At 41.6% G+C, this 18,574-nt stretch overlaps 1 protein-coding gene across 1 annotated transcript; it reads right to left on the reverse strand.

The window, feature by feature from the left end:
* Positions 1-487: 487 nt before the first annotated feature.
* LOC147902221 (acyl-[acyl-carrier-protein] hydrolase FATB2, chloroplastic-like) lies at positions 488-2,907 on the reverse strand. The gene is made up of 6 exons (XM_087375287.1): positions 2,504-2,907; positions 2,160-2,293; positions 1,966-2,079; positions 1,651-1,819; positions 1,485-1,553; positions 488-895 (listed from the first exon to the last, which is right to left on the reverse strand). Exons 1-6 carry the CDS (start codon positions 2,864-2,866, stop codon positions 587-589), a joined length of 1,158 nt encoding a protein of 385 aa, XP_087231413.1. The 5' UTR covers positions 2,867-2,907; the 3' UTR covers positions 488-586.
* Between the last annotated feature and the right edge of the window lie 15,667 nt (positions 2,908-18,574).

Genomic DNA, 18,574 nt, shown 5'->3' on the forward strand with positions numbered 1-18,574 from the left:
ATGCATTTGTCAAATGTTTGTGTGAACCTATGGTGAACTTGCATGATGCATACAATTGTGTTATGATATAAATATTTGTGTGAATATTAGAAAGATGAAATGAGTTCCAACTGAATGGTTTAACTTACATGAACGAACATTTTACAAGATTATATTATACATATATATCATTAAGTGTTTATTTGAGTGATTTATGGATGCAATGCATTTCAATTGATTTGTTTAATTTACACAATTACATTTCCCCACACTAAACTTTACCCCCCAAAAGACTAAGCAGCACCTTCATAAATATTTAAAAGAGGATTCATGATTCTTTGATTTTATTCACACCACAAATTTTCTTACATGAGCTCACACACATCCTTTGTTGTGGACATGTCGATCCTTTTCCCAAAAATCAAATGAACATCAACTTTCAACATTATATTGTTCATAGGCTACATGGGGTATGTATTTGCTACATGTTGTAACGATGAACCCCCACAAAACTCAGATGGAAATAAACTTTCAAAGTTATAATTATTCATAGGCTACTTCGGTTATGTATATGCTACATGTGTAGTGTCAAGGGCCACATTTAGATTCATTGAAAATTCTTGGGCCTCCACTTTGTCCTACCACGCAAGACTTCCGGCCCAGCACCTTGCAAGTTCAAGAGGTGTATGAATTGCAGTGGTATTAACATCTTTGGTCCTCCTATGGCAATGGTGTTGGACGTATGAGGAGTCATTGTGGTTGGTTCTTGTTGGTGGTGATACATGCTAAGTGAAGTGTCAAGTGGAAACTCTGGGCTCATCAAAGAGGTCACAACATCTTCACAACCACACTCCTTCCTATACTCTAGCATTATGCTTGTAAGCTCACAAGACTCCTGCAACCATTTTGGAACACTCTGCATTCATGCAAGTCATTGTTAACCCACAGCAACAAGCTAGTAGTCAATGAGTTATGTGAATGAAAAAGAAGATGAGTATAACATCTTTGATTTGATAGATTTGCATAAATGGACTAAAAAATAAATTTATTATCTTTTAATCTATAGATGTGATTAGATTTATGTGATATATGGTAATTTTCTCACACATCGCCCTTGCAAAAGGGGGGGATAGATAGCAAAATATGGGGAAAATATGTTAATGTGTATGAGATATAATTGAAGTCACATGCCCCCTCTATGAGGCGTTTAGCCAACGTGTGATGGTGTGAATTAAGAAAACATGTGATGGACACACCCACACGGTGAAATCTCTCTCTCTCTCTCTCTCACACACACACACACATGTGAAAAAACACACACACACACACACACACGTCCTCACTTCTAGCTTCCATCCCACCCATTGCCTCGTATATAATTCTTTTGCCATAAAGTTCCTTATCGCGATCGCACAGGGCATTGCTCTCAATCGTATTCATGGTCTCTTCTAATTGTGGAGAGCTTTACGGTATTATTTTGCGAGAAAAGAAAGGCCGGGCTTTACCTCCAGTAGCCAACCTATGTACTTGACGTGATTTACGTGTTGATTCATATCCAGGTCCTGAAGCCGTGGCTGCGCGGGTTCACGGAGGCGAAGACAGTTAGTTGCTCAGGTAGATCATCGTAGGACTAGCTAAAGAACCACGAGATTGAGACGTGAACCCACTTACCACCAGGCCACTCTTGATATAGGGAGCAGAGTCGTCCAGCATCGGTATCTTCCTACAAGATTGGTCTTGCAAAACAGATCTATCCACAAAGATGGTAGAAATCTCATCTCTAACAGTATCCGGCATCTTGGACAATGTTCTCACTTCTTGATTCATCATGGCCCAATTGCTGTGTACGCCAAGATCCAGATTGTCAAGCAAATTGAAAGACGCATAATTAGTTTTCCGATCAAAGTGCACGATCATATGAGTGCTGAGCACAGAGGACCCCCGCATGATGCTGTTGCTGCTCAAGCTGCATCCTCAGTACGTTACCTGGTTGCTCGTGCAATAATCTGACCATTGGACTCATCACGAACTAAGAAGTCTCGCCGCATACCATGCTTGCCAGAGCCGCTAACCCACGAGTCGATCTCAACAGCATCCCCCCTGCACAATTCCATTCTCATTGCTCCTCTGTGAAGAACTACATTTTGAATCCTCGACAATTTAAAATATATTTCTCATACCAGACAGGATATCGCGTCACTTGGATGTGCGTTCTAGTGACAATCCAGATAAGTCCGTTCTTCATCATTGCATGCGTCCTTCCCATTCCATCCCCCACGAAATCCAGCATGCCAGCATGGTTCAGCGACGTTTCCTGCAAACAAATCCAACAAAAAGCATAAAGGGATGAGCATCGGCTGCGAGCAATTTAGCTCCAAGTGTCACTGTTCATGAATTTGTCACACACACTAGTCTCTCACAACGAAACAGACGCGCCTCGAACCCCACGATTAGGCAGTACAACTAGATGCTGGTGATGAACGAATTAGATCAATGCAGTGGAAGAGGGGATGGAGGTCGTTACCTGGAAAAGATTTGTGATCGTTTCAATGGAAGCCGTGTGGTCAGATCCCACCTCGTAGGAGCGGATAACAAATTTCTGGCGGTAGATCAACGCGTTGTCCACGCGCACAAAACGTCCTGCTCCGGAAGGATGCAATGGAATGCGACGCTTGGGCTGCTTCAGGGGCTGCAGAGGGGATATCGATACGCCATCAGTGGCAGTGAGTGGCGGGTGGAGGGCAGGCGAAGGTGGGAGGAGGGTGTTGGGCGATTGAGAAGGAGGCGGGGGGCGTTGCAAAGCGGCCTGCAAGGGAGCGGTGCTGGAGAAGGTGCGATGAGCGAATGGACGAGAGCAGAAACACGACATATCTGCGATTACGTCCATATCGGTACTGAGAAATCAATGAAATGGTTTCTGCTATTGTTTTGTTTGCTATGGTGTTCCTATAGTCCTTCAGCCACCCCTCTCTTATTTATATCAATGGATTCAGAAGGTCGGCGAGTAGGTGGCCTCTTTTCTCGGCTCAGCTCACCCAATCTCAGCTAATCTCAGCTGAACATCTCGAATCTTTCAACTTTACTCTTTGTCTTTTGATGCTCCGTCGTTATTAGTAGGTTACAAGTTTGAAGTACACCATGAGTTTACATCACATGCAAACTCATAAACAATATCATTAGTCAGCTAGTTGTATATTTGAATGGCCTTTTTGCAAGAGGCGTAGCTCGAGCCAATTCTAAATTTTTAGCAAACACCCATAAATAAATACTAATGTTGATATTAATATTTATTTATTTATTTATATCATTATTGGAGTTTGAGGGAGATGGGAGACGCCAACTCCTTTATAAACAAACACAAACAAATATATATTAATTTAAATAAAGAAATAATTAAGTGAGAGAGAGAGAGAGAGAGCCTTTGAGCCTTATGGTTCCTAGAATCTTAGCATAGTTTGGTACCATCTAGTACAAATATAAACACTCCACCTCTTTATTTATATTGATCCACATCTAGTATTAGTGATCGACATGTCCATAGGCTAAGCCATTACATCACCTGATTCAATTGAAATCCACACTTAAGAGAATGCTTGGAGTTTCCTACTTTTGGTAGCTTCACTAACTTCTTTCTTTAAAAAAGTTAGTTCACAACAACACAAAGCAACTATAGACGCGTAAAATAATAGACACATCTATAGGCACTATTTGGATAGAGAAATTACAGGCGTGTCTAATAGTGCGTCTAATAGCATGTCTATTAGCATGTCTATTAGTGCATCTAATAGCACGTCTATTAGCACGTTTATTAGTGCATCTGCACTGTTAATTAGATACGGATTTAGACACAAAACAGAGAATACAGAAAGTGAGATTTTGGGGTAGCCTGATAAATGTACATCAATGCTTTCCAAACATTGCCCATGATTACCAAAGTACGTAATTTTAACAAAAATATCAATGCTTTTTTGCAAACCCATGCCACATATAGAAAAATTAAGTGAGGTGAGGAGAATGAGACAATATGTAAAATAGTTTTGCCAATATCAATGATGGGCTACGGTTCAATCTCATCCTCAATGAGATGAACCCTTGCCAAACTATCTACTTCAAAATCCAAACCAGTGTTGAGATCTACAAATACATTCAACCCACTACTACTTGTGCTACTCATGTCCTCATGGATAATGGCCTCAATATTTGTATCTCCTATCTCATGATCATCGACCTCCTCTCTCGTATCACGGTCATCATCACCTCCATGGCCATGATCATCCTCCATACGCTCCATATTAGTAAATGTACTATACATCACTTTGGAACGTGGTGTAATAGGTATGACATGCCACCATCTATTATTATCCACCATTGGTTGATAGACAACCTAATTCAAACACAAATACAATCATGTTATTTTCCTTGCATCGAAGGTATCAAATATTTAAAAGTGAGTATTTTTATATGTGTGTACAATACCTGTTCACATTGTTGCGGTAGTACTAGTGTGTTCTTCTTACTTTGCCAAAACTTTGTGGAATCAATAGTTACAAAGCCACTTACATGGCATTTGCTTGTTGCATTAGGGCCTCTTTCCACCATGTCCTTAAACCACTTTACATCCAAAACATACATTAGGGGAGAATTGGCATCTCAAAAGGGCCTCGTAAGGAATGGATTAGTGAAAGATTAGTTCTCCTAATACAATCCTATGTTGAGGGGTCATAATGGAGGGTAAGGTGGTTTTGGTAGAGTGTACATGGTTTTGCATGCAATTATGATGGATATGCAATTTTAGTATTAGAATATATTTAACATGGAAGAATAGAGTGTCACTATTAGCTCAATAGTATAGTGGTGACAATGTGGGACCTTGAGCCAAGTAGTTGAGGTTTTAACCCTTGCTAGGCACCAAACAAGGCCTTAAAGTTTTGGTGGGTGCCTCCTTCATCAAGTGGCGCATTGGACACGTATCAAGAGCACATGAGGCATGGTTGTTCTAGTCCTCCTACCCGTGTACAGTCACCACTTGTAGCCGCCATTTAAAACCCACTTGCAACCCCCACTTACACATACATTAAATGCACACCCCCTCTCCCCTCTTTTGGATTTTTGAACACATGCATCACACGGTTCTCCCTCCCAATCCAAGTGGTTTTCTTTTCAAATTCCATGGTATTTCTTCTCTCTTTTTCAAATTGAAACCACCTTTTTTTAATTGAAACAACCTATGGAGTAAATGCACATGCGACCTCAACATGGCATTGCCCCACACCTTTGAGCACTCTCATTGGTACACCTCAAATCCCTCTCTAATCCCTTGAAATCAGGAAACACTAATTGGGGGCCCTTTTGAGACCCCAATTCTCCCCTAGTGCATAAAGAATCGTTGAAAATAAAGCTTAATAATATCTTGGATTATGCCACAATAATCATCCATGGCTCCATTAGCTCCCTCAAAGCTAGCAATGATGCTACAATCTTGTGTGTTTCTCTTATCATCAATCCGCTGTGTTCGAAAATGCTTGCCCTTACACCATATAGCATTGAACATAGTACACTACACCAAGACAAAGTCAATTAAATAAGCAATCTAAATTATTGAAAGCTCCTAACTTATGCATAACATTCTATATACCGACCTTGCTCATGCATCCCCTAGCATACTCCCATTCTTCCATTGTGATATGCATCCCCTCATCTCTCTCTGCTCTCTCCATTTCGTCAAGTAGCCAATCCACATGAATATCCTTTGGAAGTGCTCTTAGATACTGAGGGTATGGCACACGAGATCTATGGTGGGTACGAAAGAGGGCCCTTTCTTCTTGTCTTCTTGCCTTTGCATCCTCATATCTTATCACCCATCTTTTCATCACGTCACTATTAAGCATGCAATAGAGGTTGACATTATTAAGCAACTCCGTGTCTATTACTTTGCTGCGTCCTTTCCCTTGAGGCACAATAGAGGTCATCCTTAGATCTTCATCATCTCTCCATAGTTGTGGGAGAGAGCTATCCACATCAACAAGAAACTCAAAAATATATACAAGTGATTCTTGTACCAACCAACCCTCGGCCATGCTACCTGTGGGTCTTGCATTTTGTCTCATGAAACCCTTCAAGGTCTTCATGAAGTGCTCGAGGAAGAGGAACCATTGTGCATGTACATTACTGCATATAGCAATCTCATCCACCAAATGCACTATGAGATGTAGTTGGCTTGTGAGAATAGAACGTGGAAATGTCTCTTCCACTAAAAAAACCACCTCTATTAACATAACTCGAGCATTCTCAAGCACGGTGGGATCTATTTCCTTTGAGCTCACATACCTAGAAAGGAATTAGTATGAAATATTAGCAATATGAACACCTTGCATCCTGTAACTCTCACAAGCTCGCCCATCTTGTAAATACAGTATTCACATTTTGTATCCTATAAAGTACCTCACAAGCTCGCCCATCCTGTAAAATACAATCCTTCATGTCCTTCAATGCATTGCGAGAAATGCTAGTAGGTCGTATGAGCTAAACACACAAGGAATGGTTGATTAGTGGCTTCTAATTCACTCACAAATTTGGAAGGAAAAATATCTTATGCACATAAATTACTTACAAAGAGCATAGGGCAACATATGTGGGTGTGGCACTGCATTCTATATCAAATTAAAATGGGATCATAACTCAAACACATGAACACCCATAAGTATCTCAATCAACCTTAACTCTTTAAAAATTAACATATTTACAGTCGCATCCCATTCTCCATACTTTGAGACATGATTGAGTGTAATTCTGCGTGCACGAACATGTTTCCTTGACATCGATCACACATACATTTGATTTTTTGCTCCAACCATATTTCGCAATGGTGGATACAGAGGGATTTATCCTCACTAGAGTTACTTGTTGAAGATGAAGACATCCTATAAATAAATAACCCAAAAATTTTGCTCTTGCATGAGTTGTAAATGTTAAAAAACTCTGTGGCGCGTCTAAAAGCGCATCTGTACTATGGTGCACATCTATAGGCACATCTAAAACATATTGTAGATGCATGTTTAGATGTGTGTTTAGACGCCCTTTTAGACACACTTTTAGACACACATATAGATGCACTTTTAGCGTAGATTGTGAGCTGATTTTCGAACCTACTTTTAGCACGCTTGCTTTTCTTCACATACTTTTAATGTCACGCAGCTTGATTTGCTATTAACAAACACAGCTCTGGGAATCCACACTCATCTCCAAGCACCCACACTCATCTCCAGGCTTACACAATCATCCCCAAGCACACAAGAGAAGAGGGTGAACAAGGAAGAGAAGAAAGAGAAGCAACTTTGAAGAAGGACAAGAAGCTTCCATACCTCTATTCAAGGTAAGTCTCTTGACGGTCGATCTTCTTTGGAAGTTGCTCTCTTTGGATTCATCCTTTGTCGTATTCAGGGAACGAATCTTTTTGGTACTAGTGTTGTTTTTTTGTGTCGGGTGCATGTCCTTTTCAAGTTCTAAAAAAAGTGAGTTTGTCGAAGCGAGTCTGTCGACACGTCTGTCTTTGGAAATAGATAGATGTGCCTACAGATGCACTATTAGATGCGGATGTAGACTTGCTCTGATAGTCTTAGATGTTCTTAGATGTATTGCATGAATGATGAAAAGGGATTGCATGATTGAAGAAAGGAATTGAATGAATAATGAAAAGGGAAAGCATGATTGAAGAAAGGGATTGTACTCTATTTTCCTCTCTTTTTCCTTCTCTCTTTTATCCTCTCTTTCCTTCTCTTTTCGTCTCTCTTTTTCTCTCTTATCTCCTCTCTTTTCTTCTCTTTTCGTCTCTTTTCTCATCTCTTTCCTTCTCTCATTTTCTCTCTTTCCCTCCTCTCTTTTCTCCTCTCTTTCCTTCTCTCTTTTTCTCTCTTTTTCCTTCTCTCTTTTATCCTCTCTTTCCTTCTCTATTCGTGGTAATTTTCCTCTCTTATCTCCTCTCTTTTTCTCTCTTTGTCTCCTCGATTTTCCTCTCCTTTCTCCTCTCTTTCCTTCTCTCTTTTTCTCTCTTTTATCCTTACCTTTTCTCTCTTTTATCCTCTCTTTCCTTCTCTTTTCGTGGTAATTTTCCTCTCTTATCTCCTCTCTTTTCCTCTCTTTTTTTCTCCTCTCTTTTCCTCTCTTTTCCTCTCTTTTCTCCTCTCTTTCCTTCTCTCTTTTTCTGTCTTTTATTCCCACTTTTTCTCTCTTTTTTTCCTCACTGAGTCCTCTCCTTTCTCCTCTCTTTCCTTCTCTCTTTTTCTCTCTTTTATTCTCACCTTTTCTCTCTTTTTCCTTCTCTCTTTTATCCTCTCTTTCCTTCTCTTTTTGTGGTAATTTTCCTCTCTTACCTCCTCTCTTTTTCTCTCTTTTTTTCTCCTCTTTTTTCCTCTATTTTCCTCTCTTTTCTCCTCTCTTTCCTTCTCTCTTTTTCTCTCTTTTATCCCCACTTTTTCTCTCTTTTTCTCCTCTCTTTTCCTCTCCTTTCTCCTCTCTTTGATCCCCACTCTTTCTCTCTTTTTCTCCTCTTTTTTCCTCCCTTTTTCTCTCTTTTTTTCTTCTCTCTTTTCCTCTATTTTCCTCTCTTTTCTCCACTCTTTCCTTCTCTCTTATTCTCTCTTTTTTCTTCTTTTTTTTAGTTCATCAGTAATCTTCCTTTTTTATTTTGTTCAGTTCATCATGTGGCCAGGAAGCCCTTCAGCCTCACCTGATCATCGAGAGACCATCTTTCGGGAGTTATATAACCTTTTAGGGCACCCTCCAAATCCTAGGGAGTTATACAACTACATGATGGGTACTCTAAACCACCCCTAGGAGTCGGCACTATAGACTCCAAACCACCCCAACCCGACACTAGCTAAGATTACCCTAGTGGAGTCGAGACAACCCAATCGGCTACAGAGCCGAGCCCCTTTCCCCATGCCGTTAGGAGGCCCTTCTGCCTCACAGAGCCATCGGTGTACTCCCATGTAGTCGAGACTCGATTCTCCAGCTACGAGTGGTCAGCATAGTCCCGCTTCTCCAGCTATGAGTGGCCATCATACTAGCTCGACACGACACGATAGCATGCATAGTAATAGGGAGAACGGTGGGGGATGCATTGCATAGTGCTTTGGGAGGGGTAGTGGTGGGGACGGGGATGATTTAGATGATGCAAACATGCTAGAGGGTGATGGTATGATCTACTATGACATCACTCAGATAGGAGGCATCTTCATGGATGCACGGGGGAAGGACATCATGGACTTCATGTGCTCTGTAATTGCTAACAACTATAGAGATTGCTTTATTCCCTACAAAGACCATCCAAAAACGTTGGATGATGAGACCCTCGCTACTGTTGGCTCTAGGTATCCCAATCCCCTTAATGTTCAGTTCACAGATAAATGGGTCAAGTCAAAGATTGTTATGATACTTAGCAATAAAAGATCTTCACTTAAGAGGCAAGCACTAGCAGAGATTGCCAGGCTCGAGGGAGGTCAACCACTAAGGGGCCCGCCCCACACTACTCACAAGCGTGAGTGGAAGAAAGCAATGAAAGCAACGAAGGCGAGGACCCCAGTCTGCAGCACGTGGAGGCATGAAGGATCCAAATGGAGCAATATGGAACCATGCATTTTGGAGCAGGGGGTATTGAATCATGGGAGGCCCAATTTGTAAGTATCGATCGCAAATTATATTGTTTATGCAGTTTACTAGGAGGTTGTTTCTTTGTACTAACCCCTCTGCAAATTGTGTCATCTTGCAACTTGATATCATGGGCAAGTACCCTACTCCCTGTCGAGACAGCCTACCACCACCACCATCGTAGAGTAGATACATGGAGGCACTTCTATGATGATGGGTTGATTACTGAGCAATAGTATATCCGGGCTACTAGAGTGCCCCCCCAGGTATTTGAAAGTAATTAAATAATGTCAATATTGTAAGTAAAGATTTGATTTTTCATACATTGATACATGTCCCTCCTTTACAGAAACCTGCAGAAGAAGATGAGGTAGAAGGAGGCACAGGAGGCGAAGAAGGGAGCGAGGATGCGGAGAACTTAGATTAGTCATAGAAATAGTGCTAGCTACTCTTTTTTGTACTTAAAGCCACTAGCTTGGCTTCATGCCTCTCTTGTATATATACTCCTCTTATTTTTTCTACTTGAAGCCATAGGACGTGGCTTGGCTTCGTGCTATATGTACATACAAGCACTTTTTGAGCTATGAATTAATATACACTCTTTTTATTTTTTTGGCTTTTAATTTTCTTGTGCAACATTCTATCAATTAATTCCTTGTGAACTAAATGTTTTGGAGTTGTAATGTTTTATTTGGAATTGTAATCGTCACCTATAGACATGCTTGCAAGAGTGCTGATTAAACTTATGCAGCCGATGGGAATTAAATATATTGCAGCTGTAGGTTGTGCGCACTATGTTGCTTGGTACAAACTTCATCGCCAAAGACTAAAGTGAGCCTTTAGTCTTTTTAGTATAAAATAAGGGATCTTTAGAATCCTTTAGAGCTACAGATCTCTCGCAGATCTTTGAGAACGACATAGCCAACGGGGTTCCAAAACACAAGCGTGGGTACATCCCTCGATGCACACTTTCTCTCTCCCACAAGCTCTGTTTCTCCATATGTGTCACTTAGTCCTCTTGAATCCTGAACCTTCCACACTCCACAGGACTTCTTTTTCTTTCCTTCACAAGAGCATGACCAAAGCTCTGATACCACTGAAACCTTAAAGGTAATTCTCTTCAACACAAATTCACCACTTAATCAATTGGAGAAGAAAAGCACAATCACACCATGAAAACAATAGCAAACTGGGTACAATCTCGCCCTCCTAGATGAGTGGCTCATGCTTCCTCATCTAGAATATTTATGATATTTCATAAAAGCACCAAGGAGCCAAAATTATCCCTCTCTTCCAAAATGAGGAATTTGTTTTACATAGCCATCTTAGGGCCCAAAAATGAGTTATATCCACTACAAAATATATTGCTCAAACTTGCAATAATAAAGCAAATACAAAATTGGCCAATGGCCATATATAATGCGCTATGCGACCCCTCACACTAACTCCAATCCTTGCTATGAGTTCCATCCAAGCACAATAATCAAGCACAACACCAATAACACTAGCGACATCAATATTAACATGGAATCACCCACAATACCAACCATCTAGCATGGCAAAACACAAGCCGTGCGTAGTGCCACTATGCATTCAAGCAACACATCAAAGCAGTTCTCGATTCCATGAATCCGCATCATTTTGACATCTACGCGACCACGTTGTGTGAGCTTGTGTTTATTGACTGCTACCAAGTCAAAGGTCGCTTTGACTATATACAAGGTTAAAGACACTAAGCTCCATATTTTACTCCTTTTATTAAAAAAAAAAAGATCAAAGCAAAATCTGAAGAAGCTCAAATCAAGAAGGCGATTGGAACCATGAAATCATCAAGCAATTAATTGGAGATTGGTTGAGCTCAAAAACGACTAGAAGCAATATCATCGATCATATATCTCCCACTCTAGTCTTTCCACCTCCGATCAAAGAGCGAGATAATATAAGTGCTTTATTTTGCTTTATATTTCATAAACTTAGTATCTTCCGCCATCCATTTCCTACCATACACTCGAATCATACACTCGAATCACACTTTTCTTTCATCCATTTAATTCTCATAGACTTATTATCCTTATTTTTCCTCCACTCCACTTTATTTGTATTTATCGCATTAGCATGGTGCATCAGCCACAACCACCCACCCTTCAAGAGCAGTTAGATGCACTTCAGGCACAATTGGCCGATGAGCGTGAGCATAGGGAGAGATTGGAAAAGAAAATCAACTCTTCTTCTCTCTTTCCCCCTTCTCTTATGCTTATGCATGAGCATAAGAGAAGTAGACATATGCTCATGCATAAGCATGAGCATATGTCTCTTTTTCCCTCTTTCCCTCTTCTTCTCTCTTTCTTTCCCTCTTTTTCCCTGTTTCCTTTCCCTCTTCTTCTCTCTTTCCCCCTTCTCTTATGCTCATGCATAAGCATAAGCATGAGCATAAGAGAAGTAGACATATGCTCATGCATAAGCATGAGCATATGTCTCTTTTTCCCTCTTTACTTTCCCTCTTTCCCTCTTCTTCTCTCTTTATTTCCCTCTTTTTCCCTCTTTCCTTTCCCTCTTCTTCTCTCTTTCCCCCTTCTCTTATGCTCATGCATAAGCATAAGCATGAGCATGCTCATGCTTATGCTTATGCATGAGCATAAGAGAAGTAGACATATGCTCATGCATAAGCATGTGCATATGTCTCTTTTTCCCTCTTTTCTTTCCCTCTTCTTCTCTCTTTTTTTCCCTCTTTTTCCCTCTTTCCTTTACCTCTTCTTCTCTCTTTCCCCCTTCTCTTATGCTCATGCTTATGCTTATGCATGAGCATAAGAGAAGTAGACATATGCTCATGCATAAGCATGAGCATATGTCTCTTTTTCCCTCTTTACTTTCCCTCTTTCCCTCTTCTTCTCTCTTTCTTTCCCTCTTTTTCCCTCTTTCCTTTACCTCTTCTTCTCTCTTTCCCCCTTCTCTTATGCTCATGCATAAGCATAAGCATGAGCATATGCTCATGCTTATGCTTATGCGTGAGCATAAGAGAAGTAGACATATGCTCATGCATAAGCATGAGCATATGTCTCTTTTTCCCTCTTTACCTTCCTTGTTTCCCTCTTCTTCTCTCTTTCCCCGTTTTCTTATGCTCATGCATAAGCATGAGCATATGTCTCTTTTTCCCTCTTTACTTTCCCTCTTTCCCTCTTCTTCTCTCTTTCCCCCTTCTCTTATGCTCATGCATAAGCATAAGCATGAGCATATGCTCATGCTTATGCTTATACATGAGCATAAGAGAAGTAGGCATATGCTCATGCATAAGCATGAGCATATGTCTCTTTTTCCCTCTTTCCTTTCCCTCTTCTTCTCTCTTTCGCTCTTTCCTTTCCCTCTTCTTCTCTCCTTCTTTCCCTCTTTTTCCCTCCTTCCTTTCCCTCTTCTTCTCTCTTTTTGCCTTCTCTTATGCTCATGCATAAGCATAAGCATAAGCTTGAGGATATGCTCATGCTTATGCTTATGCATGAGCATAAGAGAAGTAGACATATGCTCATGCATAAGCATGAGCATATGTCTCTTTTTCCCTCTTTACTTTCCCTCTTCTTCTCTCTTTCTTTCCCTCTTTTTCCCTCTTTCCTTTCCCTCTTCTTCTCTCTTTCCCCCTTCTCTTATGCTCATGCATAAGCATAAGCATGAGCATATGCTCATGATTATGCTTATGCATGAGCATAAGAGAAGTAGACATATGCTCATGCATAAGCATGAGCATATGTCTCTTTTTCCCTCTTTACTTTCCCTCTTTCCCTCTTCTTCTCTCTTTCTTTCCCTGTTTTTCCCTCTTTCCTTTACCTCTTCTTCTCTCTTTCCCCCTTCTCTTATGCTCATGCATAAGCATAAGCATGACTATATGCTCATGCTTATGCTTATGCATGAGCATAAGAGAAGTAGACATATGCTCATGCATAAGCATATGTCTCTTTTTCCCTCTTTAGTTTCCCCCTTTCCCTCTTCTACATATGCTCATGCATAAGCATGAGCATATGTCTCTTTTTCCCTCTTTAGTTTCCCTCTTTCCCTCTTCTTCTCTCTTTCCCCCTTCTCTTATGCTCATGCATAAGCATAAGCATGAGCATATATGCAAGCATAAGCATAAGAGAAGTAGACATATGCTCATGCATAAGCATGAGCATATGTCTCTTTTGCCCTCTTTACTTTCCCTCTTTCCCTCTTCTTCTCTCTTTGTTTCCCTCTTTTTCCCTCTTTCCTTTCCCTCTTGTTCTCTCTTTCCTCCTTCTCTTATGCTCATGGATAAGCATAAGCATGAGCATATGCTTATGCATGAGCATAAGAGAAGTAGACATGTGCTCATGCATAGGCATGAGCATATGTCTCTTTTTCCCACTTTCCTTTCCCTATTCTTCTCTCTTTCTTTCCCTCTTTCCCCTTTTCCAATGTCTCTTTCCTTTCCCCCTTCTATTATGCTCATGCATAAGCATAAGCATGAGCATATGTCTCCGTCTCTTATGCTTATGCTTATCATGCATATGTCTCCTCTTTTCCTTTCCCTCTTCTTCCTCTTTTCCTTTGCCTATGCCTATGCCTATGCCTATGCTTATGTTTGTTTTTTGTTTTTTGTTTTTGTGGTTGTGTCTATGTTAGACATGGGATCACGTCGCACATCCGATGAGTACGGATAGCCTCGCAGGAGGAGAGCTCACGATCTATATGCTCCAGAGGACTTTGATTGTTCTCAGGCGACTACCCCAAGGACTTCCCTTGGTCCGACTCCTCTCAGACCTAGCACTGCGACTACCCCTGGTCTGACTCCTCTCGGATGTAGCACTGCGACTACCCCTCGGGGAACTCCTTTGCTAGCTACGCATGGCTTTGTTGGGAGTCCCAACGAGTTTGTAGCATAGATGAGCGATGAGGAGGCAGTGAGATTCTTCTCTCTGCTATCTCAGAGGACCTCAACAATTCCCTCCCCTACACTGATGGCTGGACGTACTGCCCAGCCATCCCCTCGTGCCCTTTCGACCGAGGGGTCATCACCTGTGCATGCCTCTCGTAAGGGAAGGAAGAGTAGGAAGGGCAGCTTATGTTGTGCTGACTCGGGAGATGTAGACGAGTCAACACACTCACATTCCTACAGGTCTCCACTTGGTCCGGAGACACAGTATCAGTCACGTCCCTTGCCCTCTCCTACTCCCACTGCTACTCCTCGCTCTGGAAGCGCTCGCATAGCTTCCACTCCTTCTGACTCTGCTACCATCAGTCCTCCTTACTCATCAGGGAATCTCTCCTATTAAATCACGGCTGTCGGAGAGATAATAGAAGATAGAAAGGGCAAAGCAGTGATGGCCACCATGAGGCGATTGATGATCCATCACTTTAAGAGCGGCATTGCTACCAATTGGTGGTATCAAGATGACCAAAAGAAGCAACACAACAAGACGAAGCACCCACAAATGTGCACACAGACGCATTTACTGAAGTAAAAAAAAATTACGGGCATGTCTATTTGCACGTCTATTTCTACGTCTAGAGACCCGTGTCTAACAGTGCATCTATATAGCAGACAGATGCGTGTATAGACACGCATTTAGATGCGTAAATAGACGCTCCACTAAAAAATTTTAAAAACAGACAAACGCATCATTAAATGTGTGTATAGACGTGTTTATAAATGGTCTTATAGATGTATTTATAGACACGTAAATAAACGCTTCTCGAACAGACAGACGCATATATAGATGCATTTATAGACGCACTGATAGACACGCTATATAATATATTTTTTTAAATTTACAGAATGTTGTGTATGTTGTGTATGCTATATAGTTACAAGAATCCCATTTCCACATTGTGTAATTCAATTCTTACAGCCAACCACATTTTAATTACAATTCCAAATAAAATATTACAACTCCAAAACCCAATAAAATTGAAAGCTCAAAAAGTGCTTGTATGTACATATAGCATGAAGCTAAGCCACGTCATGTGGCTTCAAGTACAAAAAATAAGAGGAGTGTATATACAAGAGGCACGAAGCCAAGCCAATGGCTTTAAGTACAAAAAAGAGTAGCTAGCACTACTTCTACGACTAATCCTCGCTCCCTTCCATGCTCCCTTCTGCGCTCCCTTCTCCGCCTCCTTCCTCGTCTTCTTTCTCGTCTTCTTGTGCAGGGACCTATAAACAAGGGACAGCATATATCAATGTATGAAAAATCAAATCTTTACTTATAATATTGACATTATTTAATTACTTTCAAATACTTCGGGGGACGCTCCAGTAGCCTAGATATACTGCTCCTTAGTAATCAACCCGTCATGATAGAAGTGCCTCCATGTATCTCCTCTGTGATGGTGGCGGTGGTAGGCTGTCTCGACAGGAGTAGGGTATCTGCCCACGATATCAAGCTGCAAGACGATACAATTTGCGAAGGGGTTAGAACAAAGAAACAACCTCCTAATAAACTACATAAGTAATATAATTTGAGATCTATACTTTCAAATTGGGCCTCCCATGAATCAACACCCCTTGCTCCAAAATGCACGCTTCCATATTACTCCATCTGGATCCTTGGTGCCTCCACATGCTGCAGACTAGGGTCCTCCCTCGCTGACTTCATTGCTTTCTTCCACTCACACTTGTGAGTGGTGTGGGGCGGCGGGCCCCTTGGTGGTTGACCTCCCTAAAGCCTGGCAAGCTCTGCTAGTGCCTGTCTCTTAAGCGAAGATCTTTTATTGCTGAGTATCATAACAATCTTTGACTTGGCCCATTTATCTGTGAACTGTTTATTGGGGGGGTTAGGATACCTAGAGTGAACAGTAGCGAGGGTCTCATCAGCCCATCTCTTTGGCTCGTCTTTGTAGTGGATAAAGCAATCTCTGTAATTGTTAGCAATTACAGAGCGCATGAAGGCCATGATGTCCTTCCCCCGTGCATCCATCAAGATGCCTCCTGTCTGAGTGATGTCATAGAATATCATACCATCATCGGAGGCACATCTAAATCATCTAAATCATCATCGTCCCCACCACCACCCCTCCCAAAGCACTATGCCATGCATCCCCCACCGCTCTCCCTACTACTACACCTGCTACTGTGTCGTGTCAAGCTAGTACGCTGGCCACTCATAGCTGGAGACTGCACGGGACTATGTGGACCACTCGTAGCTAGAGAACCGAGTCTCGACTGCACAAGAGTACACCAACGGCTCTGCAAGACAGAAGGACCTCCTGACGACATGGGGGAAGGGGCATAAGATGGCATGGGGGAAGGGGCATAAGACGGCATGGGAGATGGACCCGCACTGTCTGGCTGGGCTATGTTCCGTTGGGGTAATCTCAGCTAGTGTGGGGTGGTTTGGAGTCTATAGTGCCGACTCCTTGGGGGTGTTTAGAGTACCCGTCATATACCCATATAACTCTGCAAGACTAGGAGGGTGCCCTAAAAGGTTATATAAGGCCCTAAAAATAGACTCCCAGAGATCAGGTGAGCCCGAAGAGCTTCTTGGCCACATGATGAATTGGAAGAAAGAAAAAAAGAAGACTATTGATGAGCTGAGAAGAAAGGGGAAGGGAAGAAAAGATTACTGTCGGAGCACATCTATAGATGCATCTGAGAAGTGCGTCTATTTTTACGTATAACAGCGTATCTATACACGCAGCTATCTGTGTCTTCACATAGGCTAGACATGCATCTAAACGCGCCTGTAGATGCGATTTTAGATGCGCTCTGAGACGTGCCTATAGATGCACTTTGACAGATAGACTTTTCTAAAAGTTAGAAAAGGATATGCGCCCGACACAAAAACGTAACACTAATACCAAAATCATCCGTTTCTTGGATACGAGAAAGTACAAATCCAAAGAGAGAAAACTTCCAAAAAAGATCAACTGCAAAAATACTTACCTTGGATAGAGGTATGGAAGGTTCTTCTCCTTTTTCAAAGTTGCTTCTCTTCCTTGTTCACCCTCTTCTCCTTTAAGCTTGGAAGTAAGTGTGGGTGCCTTCCTCTTAAGTGTAAGCTTGGAAGTAAGTGTGGGTGCCTTCCTCTTAAGCGTTGAAACTGTGGATCTGCTAATAGCAAAGCAAGCAAGCCACGCGAAGTATAAGTAATGTGAAGAAAAGCAAAGCAAGCGTGCTAAAAGCAGATTTAAAAGTTGCATCTATAAGCGCATCTAATAGCGCGTCTATACATGCATCTAAATACACAGAGCAGATGCGGTTTTAGATGCGCTTGTAGATGCGCACCACAGAATAGACAGACGTGGTTTTAGATGTGCTTGTAGACCCGCACCACAGAATAGACAGACGCGGTTTTAGACGCACCTTTAGACGCACCACAGAGTTTAAAATTAAATATTTGAAGAAAAGCAAAAATTTTTGGGTTGTTAGTTCGCAAGATGTCTTCATCTTCAGCAAGTAGCTCTAGTGAGGATGAATCCCTCTGTATCCACCATTGTGAAATGAGGTTGGAGCAAGAAATCAAATGTATGTGTGATCGATGTCAAGGAAACATGTATCGTGCACGTAGGATTACACTCAATCACATCTCAAAGTATGGAGAATGGGATGCGACCGTAAACATGGTAAGTGTTAAAGAGTTAAGGTTGATTGAGATACCTATGGGTGTTCATATGTTTGAGTTATGATCCCATTTTAATTTGATACAGGATGTAGTGCCACACCCACATATGTTGCCCTATGCTCGCTGCAAGGAGGCGAAGCGTCAGCGATATGAGGTGGGATCTTTAAGAGGGACTGTTACGGATGCATGGAGTGATGGTGATAGTAGCCTTTCGCCATTATCTCATGAAGGCGTGGAGGAGGAGGTGTTTGATGATATGGTGCGGGATTTATATGTCCATCAAGGGAGGGATGATAGCATGGAGCAGGATCATCTTTTTACTGCAGCATCGGCTCCACTGTTTGAGGGGTGCACATTCTCTATTCTATGTGCCTCCCTTGAGTTAC

This window comes from Dipteris shenzhenensis, chromosome 5 (assembly GCF_047967505.1).
Source record: "Dipteris shenzhenensis isolate YYH24624 ecotype China chromosome 5, Dip_SZ_1.0, whole genome shotgun sequence".
NCBI classification, from domain to species: Eukaryota; Viridiplantae; Streptophyta; class Polypodiopsida; order Gleicheniales; family Dipteridaceae; genus Dipteris; species Dipteris shenzhenensis.

What these genes read in the sequence shown, in the direction of transcription:
- LOC147902221 (XM_087375287.1), bottom strand. Translation starts at nt 2,866, where the DNA reads ATGGACGTAATCGCAGATATGTCGTGTTTCTGCTCTCGTCCATTCGCT. An exon ending in ATATCAAGAGTGGCCTGGTG is followed by an intron (nt 1,554 to 1,650) that starts GTAAGTGGGTTC and finishes GAACCCGCGCAG; the next exon opens with CCACGGCTTCAGGACCTGGA. An exon ending in ACATAGGTTGGCTACTGGAG is followed by an intron (nt 896 to 1,484) that starts GTAAAGCCCGGC and finishes GCATGAATGCAG; the next exon opens with AGTGTTCCAAAATGGTTGCA.